The sequence below is a fragment of the Aspergillus thermomutatus genome (genome assembly GCF_002237265.1).
Source record: "Aspergillus thermomutatus strain HMR AF 39 chromosome Unknown NODE_212, whole genome shotgun sequence".
NCBI lineage: Eukaryota > Fungi > Ascomycota > Eurotiomycetes > Eurotiales > Aspergillaceae > Aspergillus > Aspergillus thermomutatus.
Genome location: NW_020798262.1, coordinates 1 through 13,532, shown reverse-complemented (window position 1 = coordinate 13,532; position 13,532 = coordinate 1). Strand labels below are relative to the sequence as shown.

General features: G+C 51.9%; 5 protein-coding genes across 5 annotated transcripts; all 5 read left to right on the top strand.

The window, feature by feature from the left end:
* Positions 1–296: 296 nt before the first annotated feature.
* On the top strand, positions 297–1,850 carry CDV56_101944 (6-phosphogluconate dehydrogenase, decarboxylating; the record flags this gene model as incomplete). The annotated part of the gene is made up of 1 exon (XM_026755563.1): positions 297–1,850. The coding sequence occupies one exon, from the start codon at positions 297–299 to the stop codon at positions 1,848–1,850; it is 1,554 nt and encodes a 517-aa protein (XP_026611679.1).
* Positions 1,851–2,351: 501 nt separating this feature from the next.
* Positions 2,352–3,516, top strand: CDV56_101706 (S-methyl-5-thioadenosine phosphorylase; the record flags this gene model as incomplete). Its single annotated transcript, XM_026755325.1, has 3 exons — positions 2,352–2,472; positions 2,536–3,045; positions 3,119–3,516. The coding sequence occupies 3 exons, from the start codon at positions 2,352–2,354 to the stop codon at positions 3,514–3,516; spliced, it is 1,029 nt and encodes a 342-aa protein (XP_026611678.1).
* Positions 3,517–3,965: 449 nt separating this feature from the next.
* Positions 3,966–5,112, top strand: CDV56_101484 (uncharacterized protein; the record flags this gene model as incomplete). Its single annotated transcript, XM_026755103.1, has 2 exons — positions 3,966–4,062; positions 4,133–5,112. 2 exons carry the CDS (start codon positions 3,966–3,968, stop codon positions 5,110–5,112), a joined length of 1,077 nt encoding a protein of 358 aa, XP_026611677.1.
* A 1,389-nt stretch (positions 5,113–6,501) lies between these two features.
* CDV56_100259 (uncharacterized protein) lies at positions 6,502–12,750 on the top strand (the record flags this gene model as incomplete). Its single annotated transcript, XM_026753878.1, has 12 exons — positions 6,502–6,954; positions 7,013–7,172; positions 7,229–7,298; positions 7,355–7,387; positions 7,443–7,597; positions 7,645–7,783; positions 7,836–8,092; positions 8,142–8,760; positions 8,812–8,821; positions 9,868–10,809; positions 10,866–11,117; positions 11,167–12,750. 12 exons carry the CDS (start codon positions 6,502–6,504, stop codon positions 12,748–12,750), a joined length of 4,674 nt encoding a protein of 1,557 aa, XP_026611676.1.
* A 290-nt stretch (positions 12,751–13,040) lies between these two features.
* Positions 13,041–13,493, top strand: CDV56_100019 (uncharacterized protein; the record flags this gene model as incomplete). Its single annotated transcript, XM_026753638.1, has 3 exons — positions 13,041–13,053; positions 13,108–13,117; positions 13,191–13,493. Coding segments are annotated over 3 exons (326 nt in total), but the record flags the coding sequence as incomplete, so codon positions are not given.
* Positions 13,494–13,532: the final 39 nt, after the last annotated feature.

Below are 13,532 nucleotides of genomic sequence, written 5' to 3'. Positions count from 1 at the left end.
ACTTCCAGATATCGAATCAGATAATAGATTGGTCGGAGGGGCACCGAGGGTAAGATGATGCCTCGCAATGACGTCCCATCTGCTGTGATGTAATTCAAGCGTACGCTTCTTCACCGGATGAGCTGTCCGATTGCCACTGGAGGTTCGTTCAATAAGAGATGTTGTTCCAGGAATCGATCTCTCTATCTTCATTTTCTCACTGCTCCGACTGGAATGCCGAGATTCATTTGCTTCCCAATCACCCTTGTATAAACCCAGATCGACAAAGTTAGAAGGATACTGTGACCGCCGCCATCATGCCATCAGAAGACCCAGTCAAGAGATTCAAGCGCATCGGCATTGTCGGAGCGGGGAATATGGGCTCGATGATGACCTTTGCCTTCTCCGAACTCGGTTGCGATGTCTCGGTATGGGACGTGAGCCCAAAGAATGTCGATTCTGTGATGAACTTCGCCAAAAGTGCACAGCACCTGAAGGGCAAGATCTACGGGTTCTACAACATCGACGAGTTTACTAAGAGCCTGGAGGGCCAGGCCGAGCGGAAGTTATTCATCTTTTCCATCACACATGGTCACCCAGCAGACTCTGTACTGGGGATGATCAAACATGATCTGAAGGCCGGCGACATCATCCTCGACGGAGGAAATGAAAACTACCGACGGACAGAAAGAAGACAGAGAGAGTGCGCACAGATCGGGGTCCACTGGATCGGAATGGGGGTCTCTGGAGGCTACCAATCCGCTCGACACGGGCCCAGCTTGTCGCCTGGTGGAGATGCCAAAGCACTCGAGCTCGTCTTACCGCTGCTGGAGCTCTATTCCGCCAAGGATCGCAAGACTGGCAAGCCATGTGTCACACGGATTGGCCCTGCAGGCTCGGGACACTACGTCAAGATGGTTCACAATGGTATTGAAGGAGGTATGCTCTCGACACTCGCGGAGGCATGGTCCATCCTCCATAACGGGTTAGGCCTCAACTATGATGAGATTGGCGATCTCTTCTCCAAGTGGAACCAAGACGGCGAGCTCAAGAACAATTACCTCCTTCAGATCGGCGCAGATATGTTGCACAAGAAGAAGACACCACAAGGTGACTACCACGGCGAAGGCGCTAGCAGAGATGATGGCTATGTACTTGACGATGTGCTTGACAAGGTGGTCCAGGACGATGACGGCACCGAGGGGACTCCGTACTGGTCGGTTATGGAATCGGCTGAGCGTCACGTCGCGGCTCCCACTCTTGCAACAGCTCACTTTCTGCGTGTGGCCAGCGGGAATCGTGAAGAGAGACTTCGAGTCGCCAAGAAACTTCATATGCCCAGCCCCAAGCCAATTGAGACCATCAAAGATCGCGCTGCTTTCATTGAGAACTTGCGCCGAGCAGTGTACTGCTCCTTCTTGGCATCGTTCTGCCAGGGCCTCGAATTGATATCGCGCGCTTCTGAGGACGAGGGATGGGACATTGATCTCGGCAGATGCCTTCAGATCTGGCGAGCCGGTTGCATTATCCAGTCCGAAGCCATCGCAGACCTTCTGCAGCCCAGCCTGACATCCAGCAAGCGACTCACCAATATGAAGTTCGTGGACGAGGTCGCCCGAGAACTGCACAAGAATTTTGACGCCCTAAAAGAGATTGTGATTGAAGGGATCCTGTCTGATCAGTACATGCCGGCTCTGTCTGCCACGTTAGAGTACTTGAAGTATGAAGGGGGAACAATGCTGCCGACCAAATTTATGGAGGCGCAGATGGACTACTTTGGCGCTCATGCGTACAACAAGCCAGGTATCCCAGGTGAAGATCCAGGTCCAGTCAAGAAGGGGCCCCATCATTATGAATGGAAGCCAGCATAAAGGTCTGCTGTTGGCGCCAACTTTGATCTTCAAACTGCGTTGTTATAATTTGCATATGCGCATATTCTAGATGAATACAACGTCTTTGATGGCTTTCATAAGGTTTCCATGAATTTTGCATAAGACCGAGCTCTGTAGACCCCGGATATCGACGGTCACAGACTCACAATGGAGAGCGAGCTGTAGTAACTTGTCGATCAGTTCTACCCAAGAAATTGGGAACCCATCGCTTTGGACTTAAAGCGCATTGATTACCATAAGTATCCTGTCTCTGGCATCCCACAGCTCATCTCGAACGAGGTCTGTCGGATGAAGCTGCAAGAAAAGAGAAGGGCGGTTGATGCCTGCTGATGCCTCGGTGCCTGAGATTGACCCCACGTGGGGTCGCGATAAGCGGATCGCCCAATCGGGATGGCGACCCCGCCGAGGGGCAGAAGTTTTCATCTCCGAAAAATAAGCAAGCTACCTAGGTTCTATCAGTCCTCTCTGTTGCTGCATTTTATGCTTGGATTCTCTTCTTTTCGCCGATACCTCTCAAACTTTACCACAGCACCTCTCCGAAGAATCGAGTCTGCAAAGCAGCTAGCGAGAAGAATGACCATTCTCCCCAATACCTACAACGGTGAGTGAACCGTGCTATAGCACAACCAAGCTGCGAAGACTAATCGATCTTTAATGGATATAGAGCCCGTGCGTATCGCCGTCATCGGTGGTACTGGTCTGCGCGAGCTCCCCGGCTTCACTCAAGTTGCGTCGTTGTCGATCACCACGCCGTGGGGCAACCCCTCCTCTCCGATCACGATCCTGCACCACCAATGCTCCCACAACAACAAGACCGTTGCCGTCGCTTTCCTGAGCCGACACGGTGCTCACCACCAGATCGCACCTCATGAGGTGCCGGCCCGCGCCAACATCGCCGCTCTGCGCTCGATCGGTGTCCGTACCATCATCGCCTTCTCTGCCGTTGGTAGCTTGCAGGAGGAAATCAAGCCTCGCGATTTCGTCATCCCCGACCAGGTCATCGATCGCACCAAGGGTGTACGCCCATGGACTTTCTTCGAGGGAGGTGTGGTCGCGCACGTTCCATTCGGCGACCCCTTCGACGAGGGTGTCGCAAAGGTTGTGCGAGCCTGTGGTCACAGTCTGGAGGGCGAGGGTGTCGTTCTTCACGACCGGGGCACTCTGATTTGCATGGGTACGCCATTTTTTCCCTGTGTCGTTGCTTTCGTGTGTTCGGGGAATTATGGCTGACCGTCTTTCAACGACAGAGGGACCTCAATTCTCCACCCGCGCAGAGAGCAACCTTTACCGGTCTTGGGGCGGCAGCGTCATCAACATGTCGTGTCTGCCTGAGGCTAAGCTCGCTCGTGAGGCCGAGATCGCCTACCAAATGATTTGCATGTCCACCGACTATGACTGCTGGCACGAGTCGACGGCCGATGTCACCGTGGAGATGGTCATGGGCCACATGAAGGCCAACGCTCAGAATGCCAGACGCTTCGTCACAGCCGTCCTCGACGCTCTGGCCAGCGATGAGCACTCTGACCTCGTCCAGGCCAAGCACGTTGAGGGATCCATCAAGTTTGGTCTCAGCACCGCCCAGGCCAACTGGAGCCCTGAGGCTCGGGAGAAGCTGGAATGGCTTTTCCCTGGTTACTGGAACTAAGCTCTCAAATCGTTTGAGATGATAGACACGATGCTTCAACACATTGATTCTATGTAGACCTACAGCTCTGGCATAGATGTTTATACTCGGTTACGAAATTATGAGGACTAATCTTTTCTATACTGTTAATACACTTAGAGAGTGGTATACATATCTTTCACTTTATAGAATAGGTTGTTGTTTCTTTTACTCAATCTTTACTTTTGCAAATTATGGAAAAGGGCGAAGGGAAAAAACTGAGAGTATTATGTGCAACTACTAAATGACTGTCTCTACAGACTGCACCATTCACTGCGCCAAAAGACCTGCTTGCCAGTGCACTTATTTGTTTGTCTTCTCCAAAGATTGGCTGCAAACCATCTTCAACAAACGCACTGGGACCTTTTTCCTTGAAAAATCGTGATCTCCACCTTTCTCTCACCTTACCTTTCAGATTTGAGCCAGTGAGGATGGAGCCCGCTCGCTATGTCATTGATCCTGAAGGAGATGTTCTTCTGGTTATAAACCAGCCTCCTTCGAGTAGCCATCCAAGCTGGCTGAAAAAAGGTGTGTAAATGCTTGTTTGATTCAACTTTTCTAGATGAGAAATTAATACAACTGACTAAATCTATTTTAGAGCCACAAGATTCGTCTGTCTCCACCGCGACCAGTACCTCGAACAGGAACGATACTGCTGATTGTACATCTAGCGGCGATGGACTAGGGGGAGTTGAAATACGCGTCTCATCGAGACACTTGGTCCTCGCTTCTCGCTTCTTTGAGGAGAAGCTCAGCTCCAAAGACAAGATACTAAGGTCCGATGAAATGGTGCTTGTGGCTATGGAGGTTGAGGACGTTGACGCCCTGTTGATTGTGCTGAATATGATGCACTGTCGGACAAGCAAAGTGCCACGACTTGTGGGTCTTCGAGTGCTTTGCAAGATAGCAGGTCTGGTCTACGAGTACCGTTGCTTTGAAGCCGTGGAGGTTTTCTCGAGTATTTGGATAGACAACCTCAAGGAAAGGTTGCCATGGTGTTTCTCGGAAGATCTGGTTCGGTGGATCTTTATTTCCTGGGTGTTTCATCACGAGTTGATCTTCCAGGAGACGACTCTTGTCGCTGTGCGTCAAAGTACCGGGCCAATCCAGTGCTATGGTCTCCCGATTCCACAGCCCTTACTGGGTGAGTTCTTCCCCATCAGTTCGCAGAAGGCACAAAGTACTGATTACCAAGTCATGTTCGGAACAGATTCCATTGAACAGAAAAGACGTAATTGGGTCAACAGCATCATTGCTTGGATCTATGAAGAAAAAGAGCGGCTTTTGGACGACGGGGAGTGTTGTGAGCTATGCGATGCAATGCATATCGGGTGGCTTTCAAAGCAACTGCATGCTCACAACCTCTATCCGCCTCCATCACATCCATTCTCTGGGTTAAGTGTGAAATTTCTGGAAGATACTCTACGTGTACTCCCTGACCCACCTTGCAATCAGTTTCATGCGCACTCCAAAGTTTGCATCGAGAAGTCCTGTGCTGTTCTCCCAGGCAGGACGGACCTGCTTTGGCAGCTCATGGAGGAGGAAACTGGCCTAGAATTGACTGAATTCTTGGCTTGACTTTACATGATTGTCTCGAATTAGAGGTCCCTGTGGTTGATGTCTGCTGCTTTAACTGTCACTGCGGAGCCTCGATCCAGCGGTATTAGATTCGCATCAGCAGGATTATTCAGACTACATTGATCACGAGGAAGAACGTCCTTCCAGCCCTAGTGATCAACGAGACTCACAAGATGAATGAACACCTCAATTCCTCTTGACCGATTATAGATCGAACTGATTCTCCACGTGGCCATGTACTTAAACTTTAAGCGTAGCACTTACTACAGTCACCATCTTGCACGTTCGGGGCCACATACTCTGTCGCTGCACTGCGAGGTCATGTAATCGGTCTGATCCCTGGACTGTCCGCCAAACATTACTCCTACATGAACTGATCTTGAACAGCCGAGTTACCACATCTTGCAAGCTGAATCATCTCGGGATGCTCCTTTCTCGCGCTGTACTTATCTCTAAAAGCTTCATAGCTCCCTCAGACATTAACTGTCACTCATGCATGTACTCATTCACCAATCTTTCTCTTTAGACTGAAAACAGTTTGGAATATGCACAATCTATTGGAATTTCCATGATATAACCAGCAAACATGATGACTCCCACTGTGTCCTTATGTTTTCCGTATATGGTAACCCATGCAGGCTTCCTACTTGCTGGGAGACCAGCCTGACAATTACGAACTCAGCCGAGAGTTTGCGATGGATTTCAAAATGACTAATCTATTGGAGTATGCCGAGAAGCGATGCATGAACACCTTTTGATATGCCTGATATTTACTCCATAGCATCTCTTCTATGCATATTTTATGCGGCAATGGCTCTAGTCAACATCTCGCTTAACCGGCATCGTACAGCTTACGTCCACGCCTTGATCTTTGTAATTATTATTATATGAATTACACTGATAGGCTGTTCTCCTACTACCTGACTATACTGGATACTCTATACGATATTACTAAATAGCGGAACTCTTGGCATTCCAATCCTCAACAGCGGAGAGCCGAGCACGTGGGTCTTAGTTCCTGAACGCCAAGGCAGCCAAGCCCTTGGTGTTCAGCCAGAGGCGAAGCTTCACTGTCGAGCATGCTTTGGCTTCTATCTGCTATTTGTCGCCGGCGTAATGCGCATTCCAAGTCTAGAATGACGTCTAGGCACTTCTGATCTCGAATGACGAGTCTCCCTTGTTTACAATGCCGTCTGCCGTGACGTTGCGCCCTTGGCCGCTGCTTCCTGGCCTTGCAATGGTCGATTCCTCCAAGACAGGGAATGCAAACGATCCGTGAGCAATCCTTGCTATTTTATCTCAATATGGGTAATATAAATTGGCTCTCATCCAGCCTATCTGTTCTGGTCTTTTCGGGGCAGAGAATCTCTCAGCACTGGCAAAGTCAACATGCTGTACTCGCTGTCCCTTCTGTTGTTGACGGCCTCGACTGCCACCGCTAGCTATGCGGGCAACCTCAACTACCGCAGCCCCTCTTATAACCACCCTGAATTGGGAGTTTCGATCCGCAAGGTAGCCAAACGGGGCGAGCCGACGTCGGCCTTTGACCCTGCTAAATTGAACTTCACCCACGGCGTGGCTTCAGGTGATCCCTATGCTGAGTCCGTCATCTTGTGGACACGATGTGCCCCGGGTTTCGATGATGTCCATGACAATAGTACTACGTCTGGATTGGTTCCTCTGTACAACCCTGTGCCTATCTACTCGGGCAAGGACAAGAAGAAGCCAGTCTCCAATGCGCCTGTCTGCCTGAACTACAAGGTCTCTCGGGATGCTGGCATGAAGAAAGTTGTTTCGGAGGGAACGGTGTTTACCAGCTCTGATATCGACTACACTGTCAAGGTTAGCACAAACGCATCTCATTCGTTTGGAGTGACACAGCATGCTTACTTGATGATAGGTCGAGGCAACCAAGTTGAAGCCGTTTACCACATACTACTACCAGTTCAATGTGTGTAACTCGAACAACAAGAGTCCGATTGGGCGGACCAAGACTGCTCCTGCGCCTAAGGATGACGTTCATAACATCAACCTGGCTGTTTTCTCGTGCAGTAACTATCGTACGTCCTCGTTGCTCCTTCTTTGACTTTGTACCGCTTTGCTGATGACACTGTAGCCTTTGGTTTCTTCAATGGCTACGGAAACCCCGTAAGAAAGGACTCTGTAGACTACGTTCTGCATCTGGGGTAAGACCAGAAGATTTAAGATGATCAAGGGACAATGCCAGGCTGACTTGAGATAGTGACTACATTTACGAATATGGTAATGGCGAATAGTATGAACCCCTACTCACCCAGTCCACAAAGACAGCAACTTATCGTGTTATGCAGTGGCTGGGGAAACAGTCTGGGACGCATCCCCCAACCGGATCGAACCATTTTCACTCTCTACGATTACCGCAAGCGCCTGGCAACTTACAGAACCGATTTGGATCTTCAGGCGAGCCACCAGAACTTTGCTTGGATTCCAGTTTGGGACGACCACGGTATGCACTCCTGCAACTCATATGAGTTTGAGATCTGACCAGAACAGAGGTGTCTGACAATACTTATCGCGACGGATCCTCCAAACTCCACAACGATGAGGAATCCTTCCTGACGCATGGCGGGGTGTCGGTTGACCAACGCAAGATGAACGCCGTCCGTGCTTATTTTGAGTGGATGCCAATCAGGTCCGATTCTGATAGCTAGTTTTTCTTTTTGTTCAGGGACTAACTTGCACAGACAAGTTGAGATGGATGACAACCTTCGTATCTGGAGAAACTTCCAGCTCGGTTCTCTCGTTGACCTTATCATGCTGGACACCAGGCAGTATGATCGCTCTATCACCGACACCTACGACAATACCGACTATATCTATGAGATTGCCAACGATGCCGGTCGAACCCTGATGGGTAGCCGCCAGGAGAACTGGTTCTACCGTAATTTGATCGATTCGGCTAGGCGAGGTGCCCACTGGCGCATTATCGGTAGTCAGATTAGTATGTCCCCTTGCTGTTTTGATTGAAGGATGAGGACTAACATAAGTAGTCTTCTCTCGCCTCAATCAGTCCATTGCCAATGCTGAACATCCTCTCAACGTCGACGCCTGGGATGGATATCTGGCCAACAAGAACCGCACACTTCAAACGCTCTACGACAACCAGATTGGCAACAATATCATGATCGCCGGCGACTCTCATGCCAACTGGGTGAGCGACGTGGCTTGGCTCGACAACAAGCCGTACGACCCCAAGACCGGCGCCGGCGCCATTGGTGTTGAATTTGCGGGGACTGCACTTACCTCCCCCTCGCCATACGGACAGAACATTACGATTGCCAATGCCAACGCGGCCTCAAAGGCCCTGGTCACTGACAATGAAGAGCTCCACTGGTCTGAGCTGTACTACCGCGGGTACTTTGAGCTTCATATCACCCCTAAGGAGGTAGAAGCCCGCTTCTTCGGTCTACCCAACATCAAGGAGCGTAACGGCGGCGAAATCTCTCTTGCCAACTTCACCGTCAAGAGCGGTGCCAATCATCTGGAACGCAACTCCAACGGCGTGGTGGGCGGAGGCGCTGTGGCCAACGGATGGCTCAAGAACGGGCAGCTGGTTCCTACCAACCAGACGAATAACACTGCCACTGGTACTTATTACGTCTATGGGCAGTAGATTGATGAAGAAGTATGTGGTCAAACAGATGACTATAAGCACGACAGGCAGATTGTGGTATGTTTGTACCGTGATTCAAAACGCTCATGTGGATTCCTGGTTCATAGATGTCCTCTATACCTAAAGGCATGAATATTCATGAGTATATTCCTCTTAGAATGAGAAGCATATATAGGCCTGCAAATCGTCAAGCCAAATGCTGCTGTCTTCGGTTGAAGCGCATTATGCATACTAGCCCAATTCAATCCAGAAGACATTCTGTCTGGGAAATAGACCGATAAAGTAGATTGGATCAGCTCAAAATATAAATCAGCTGATTCGAGGACTTTTTGGCCTTGTTCTTATCATTTTGTGATCTGGCACATGTCACATACAATAATGTGAAAGAACGAGAATAACAGTTCCTGCTCGCCTCTCTTGTGAGAAAGCTGTGATCAACATGGAGCCCCTGAATATCCGGAGTATCTTCAAATCCCACATCTCCACATCACATCAGACTGCTCCACCACGGGAAAAGATCAAAGATCGGCAGGCTCTTTTCTAAGCGACGGATCAGCACTCCGAATCCTGATCGGCGTCTGTATAGAGTATCACACTTGCTGTAGCTGGGATGACTGCTCCACGTCTGCAAGTCTGGATTCGTGGAGAATGAGATGCTATCGTCGAGTGTCGAGTCTGGCATGCGGGGTAGGCAGTCGACACTGCAGAACAGGAATGCAAGCAAAGGGTCTCATGATGACCTGGAATCATCCTGGTCTCGCAGTGGAGGATCGTCAAGCACTAGACTACAACCGGCCTCGTTTCGAGACGGAGGAACTGCGCCGTCTTGGCCACTGACGCCGGCCTGCCCCGTTATCCAGTGAGATGCGATGATCGCTTGAGACACCACCATGCCCTTTTACCCGGATCACAGTGGAAGAGGGCACATGCTACAATTCCCAAGGGATGAAGCGTCAGAAAAAGGTAACCGCTCCGGAGCCCGAGGCTTTGGTCCGGTTGACCTGTTCACGATGACTCGATGAGCGAGGGACCTTTGGCGGGCTGACTTGGTCTGCATATCCTTTCCCCTCTTCGATATGGACTGGATAGCGCTATATATCTAGGCCCTGCTGCGCGAGTGCGCAGCGTGGCCCGATGTCTACTTCTGGTCGCGAGATACGACAGCTCGACTACGGCTATGTGTGCGGATAGCAACCGAGATTGATCACGAGTACTTGTCGAAGGATATCCTGCTGAGTCTGGGAGATTTATCGCTCTGCGCGGCCATGCCTGTGCTTTCAACTCTGGCCCTAGTGGCTTCACTGGTGCCCTTGACGCTTTCGTCTCCTACCTCAGGGTCCCGGCATTCCACACAGCTGAAACCACGAGATTCTGCTGATGGATACTTCTCGCCGCCGTACTATCCTGCCCCGAATGGAGGATGGCTATCCAGCTGGGCAGATGCTTACGAAAAAGCTCAGAGGGTGGTGAGCAACATGACCTTGGCCGAAAAGGTGAATCTGACCACCGGGACGGGTATCTTCATGGGCCCATGTGCTGGCCAAACCGGGAGTGCCCTGCGATTTGGAATCCCCAGCCTCTGCCTTCACGATTCCCCTTTAGGTGTGCGCAACTCCGATCACAACACCGCATTTCCGGCCGGCATCACTGTCGGCGCGACCTTTGACAAAGACCTCATGTACGATCGCGGTGTGGGACTGGGAGAAGAGTTCCGCGCGAAGGGAATCAACGTGCTTCTGGGCCCATCAGTCGGCCCGATAGGGCGTAAGCCGAGAGGAGGTCGCAACTGGGAAGGCTTCGGCGCGGATCCCAGTCTGCAAGCGATTGGCGGTGCGCAGACGATCAAGGGGATCCAGAGCCAGGGTGTCATCGCTACTATCAAGCACTATGTCGGCAACGAGCAAGAGATGTACCGAATGAGCAGCGTCGTCCAAAAGGGCTACTCGTCCAATATCGACGACAGGACGCTCCATGAGCTCTACCTGTGGCCATTTGCCGAGGGGGTTAGAGCCGGAGTTGGCGCCGTCATGGCTGCGTACAATGATGTGAGTGCCTCCGCTCAAGTTCTAGCGTCAAGCCATCTGATGAGTTTGACGACTAGGTGAACAGTTCAGCCTGTAGTCAGAACAGCAAGCTGCTCAATGAAATCCTGAAAGATGAGCTAGGATTCCAGGGTTTCGTCATGACCGACTGGCTTGGGCAATATGGCGGAGTCTCGTCTGCCCTGGCTGGTCTGGATATGGCCATGCCCGGCGACGGTGCTATACCGCTTTTTGGTGATGCTTACTGGGGCTCTGAGCTCTCACGCTCTATTCTGAATGGCTCAGTCCCGGTTTCGCGTCTGAACGACATGGTAAGCCCTAATGACACCGTCTGTTGGTTTCGGATGCTGACGATCATAGGTCACCAGAATCGTGGCGACATGGTACAAGATGGGCCAGGATGGAGACTATCCGCTGCCCAACTTTTCAAGCAACACACAAGATGCGACTGGGCCTTTGTACCCAGGGGCTCTTTTCTCTCCATCTGGCGTTGTCAATCAGTATGTCAACGTGCAGGCAGATCACAACATCACTGCGAGAGCAATCGCGAGAGATGCCATCACTTTGCTAAAGAATGATGACGATATTCTTCCTTTGAAGACGAATGACTCGCTGAAGGTTTTTGGAACGGATGCCGGGGGTAATGAGGACGGTCTCAACTCCTGCAGCGATCAAGGGTGCGACAAAGGGGTGTTGACCATGGGCTGGGGCAGTGACACGTCCAGGCTTCCGTATTTAGTCACACCACAGGAAGCCATTGCCAACATCTCGTCCAACGCTGACTTCTATATCACCGATGATTTCCCCTCTGACGTTTCGGTAAGCTCCGACGACATCGCCGTGGTGTTCATCAACGCCGATTCAGGGGAGAACTATATCACCGTCGAAGGCAATCCGGGTGACAGAACCTCGGCCGGGCTGAATGCATGGCACAACGGCGACGACCTCGTCAAAGATGCAGCGGCAAAGTTCTCCAAAGTCGTTGTGGTCATCCACACCGTGGGCCCTATTCTGATGGAGGAATGGATCGATTTGCCGTCGGTAAAGGCCGTGCTTGTGGCGCATCTGCCCGGGCAGGAGGCCGGCTGGTCCTTGACGGACATCCTCTTCGGTGACTACAGCCCCAGTGGCCATCTCCCGTACACGATCCCAAGCAGCGAATCGGACTATCCGTCCAGCGTGAGTCTGCGCTCGCAGCTCCTCGGCCAGATCCAGGACACCTACACCGAGGGCCTGTACATCGACTACCGCCACTTCCTGAACGCCAATATCACCCCGCGATATCCCTTCGGCCACGGGCTGTCCTACACCACGTTCAACTTCTCGCAACCCACCGTGTCCGCCGTCACCGCAGTCGACAGCGCCTACCCGCCGGCTCGCCCATCCAAAGGCGCAACCCCAACCTACCCCACCACAATCCCCAGCCCGTCGGAAGTAGCCTGGCCCGAGAACTTCAACCGCATCTGGCGCTACCTCTACCCATACCTCGACGACCCCGCCGGCGCCGCAAAGAACTCGAGCAAAACATACCCCTACCCAACAGGGTACACGACAGATCCCAAGCCGGCCCCACGCGCCGGCGGCGCAGAAGGAGGCAACCCGGCCCTCTATGACGTTGCAATCACCGTCAGCGTCAAAGCCACAAACACCGGCAAACGGCCGGGCCGGGCGGTCGCGCAACTCTACGTCCAACTACCCGATACACTGGGCGTCGAGACGCCCTCCCGACAGCTGCGGCAATTCGAGAAGACGCAGATCCTGGCCCCCGGGGCGAGCGAGACCTTGACCATGGAGGTCACGCGCAAGGATATCAGTGTCTGGGACGTGGTGGTGCAGGACTGGAAGGCGCCTGTCCAGGGCGAGGGAGTTAAAATCTGGCTTGGGGAGAGCGTTTTGGATATGCGGGCTGTCTGTGAGGTTGGAGGGGCTTGCACAACTATATAATCTTCGATTGCTGTATATACCTTGACCTGGGGATATTATTTTTGTTGGAAACTGCATAAATCTGCATAAGGTGATGTGTAGTTGCTGACTAATGCACAACCGATAACTAGTTAACTAACTACTTCGCCGCTCTTCCGCATATAACTGTTGCTTCACCTTCTCCTCACTATTCAATCTTCAGAAACTACAGAGTATTACCGGTCGATGCATCTCGACCGAGTCTATACCAGGGCTGACAACTTATTCTGAAATGTAATATACGTCTATATCCTGAAGGATACCAACCCAAAATGCAGGGCTTCAGTGAGTACCTCCCCCACCATCATCACCGCGGGGCATAACTGACAATCATCACAGACATGGGACGGTCCGTCGCCTCCCCTCCCCTCCCCTCCCTAGCCACCCGATTCTCCGCGAACTGACAAACTGACAACACACAGCTACGTCCCACCCGACCAAGAAGGCCTCACAACCGGCAACAAACTAGCGGGCAAGCACCCGCTCGGGGCGCGGGCGCGCCACCTCCGCACAAGCGGCGCGCTGGTCGTGCGGTTCGAGATGCCCTTCGCGGTGTGGTGCACGACATGCAAGCCGCACGAGACGCTCATCGGGCAGGGGGTGCGCTTCAATGCGGAGAAGAAAAAGGTCGGGAATTACTACTCGACGCCGATCTACAGTTTTCGGATGAAGCATGGGGCCTGCGGGGGGTGGATTGAGATTCGGACGGATCCGGCGAATACGGCGTATGTTGTTGTGGAGGGGGGCAGGAAACGGGATACGGG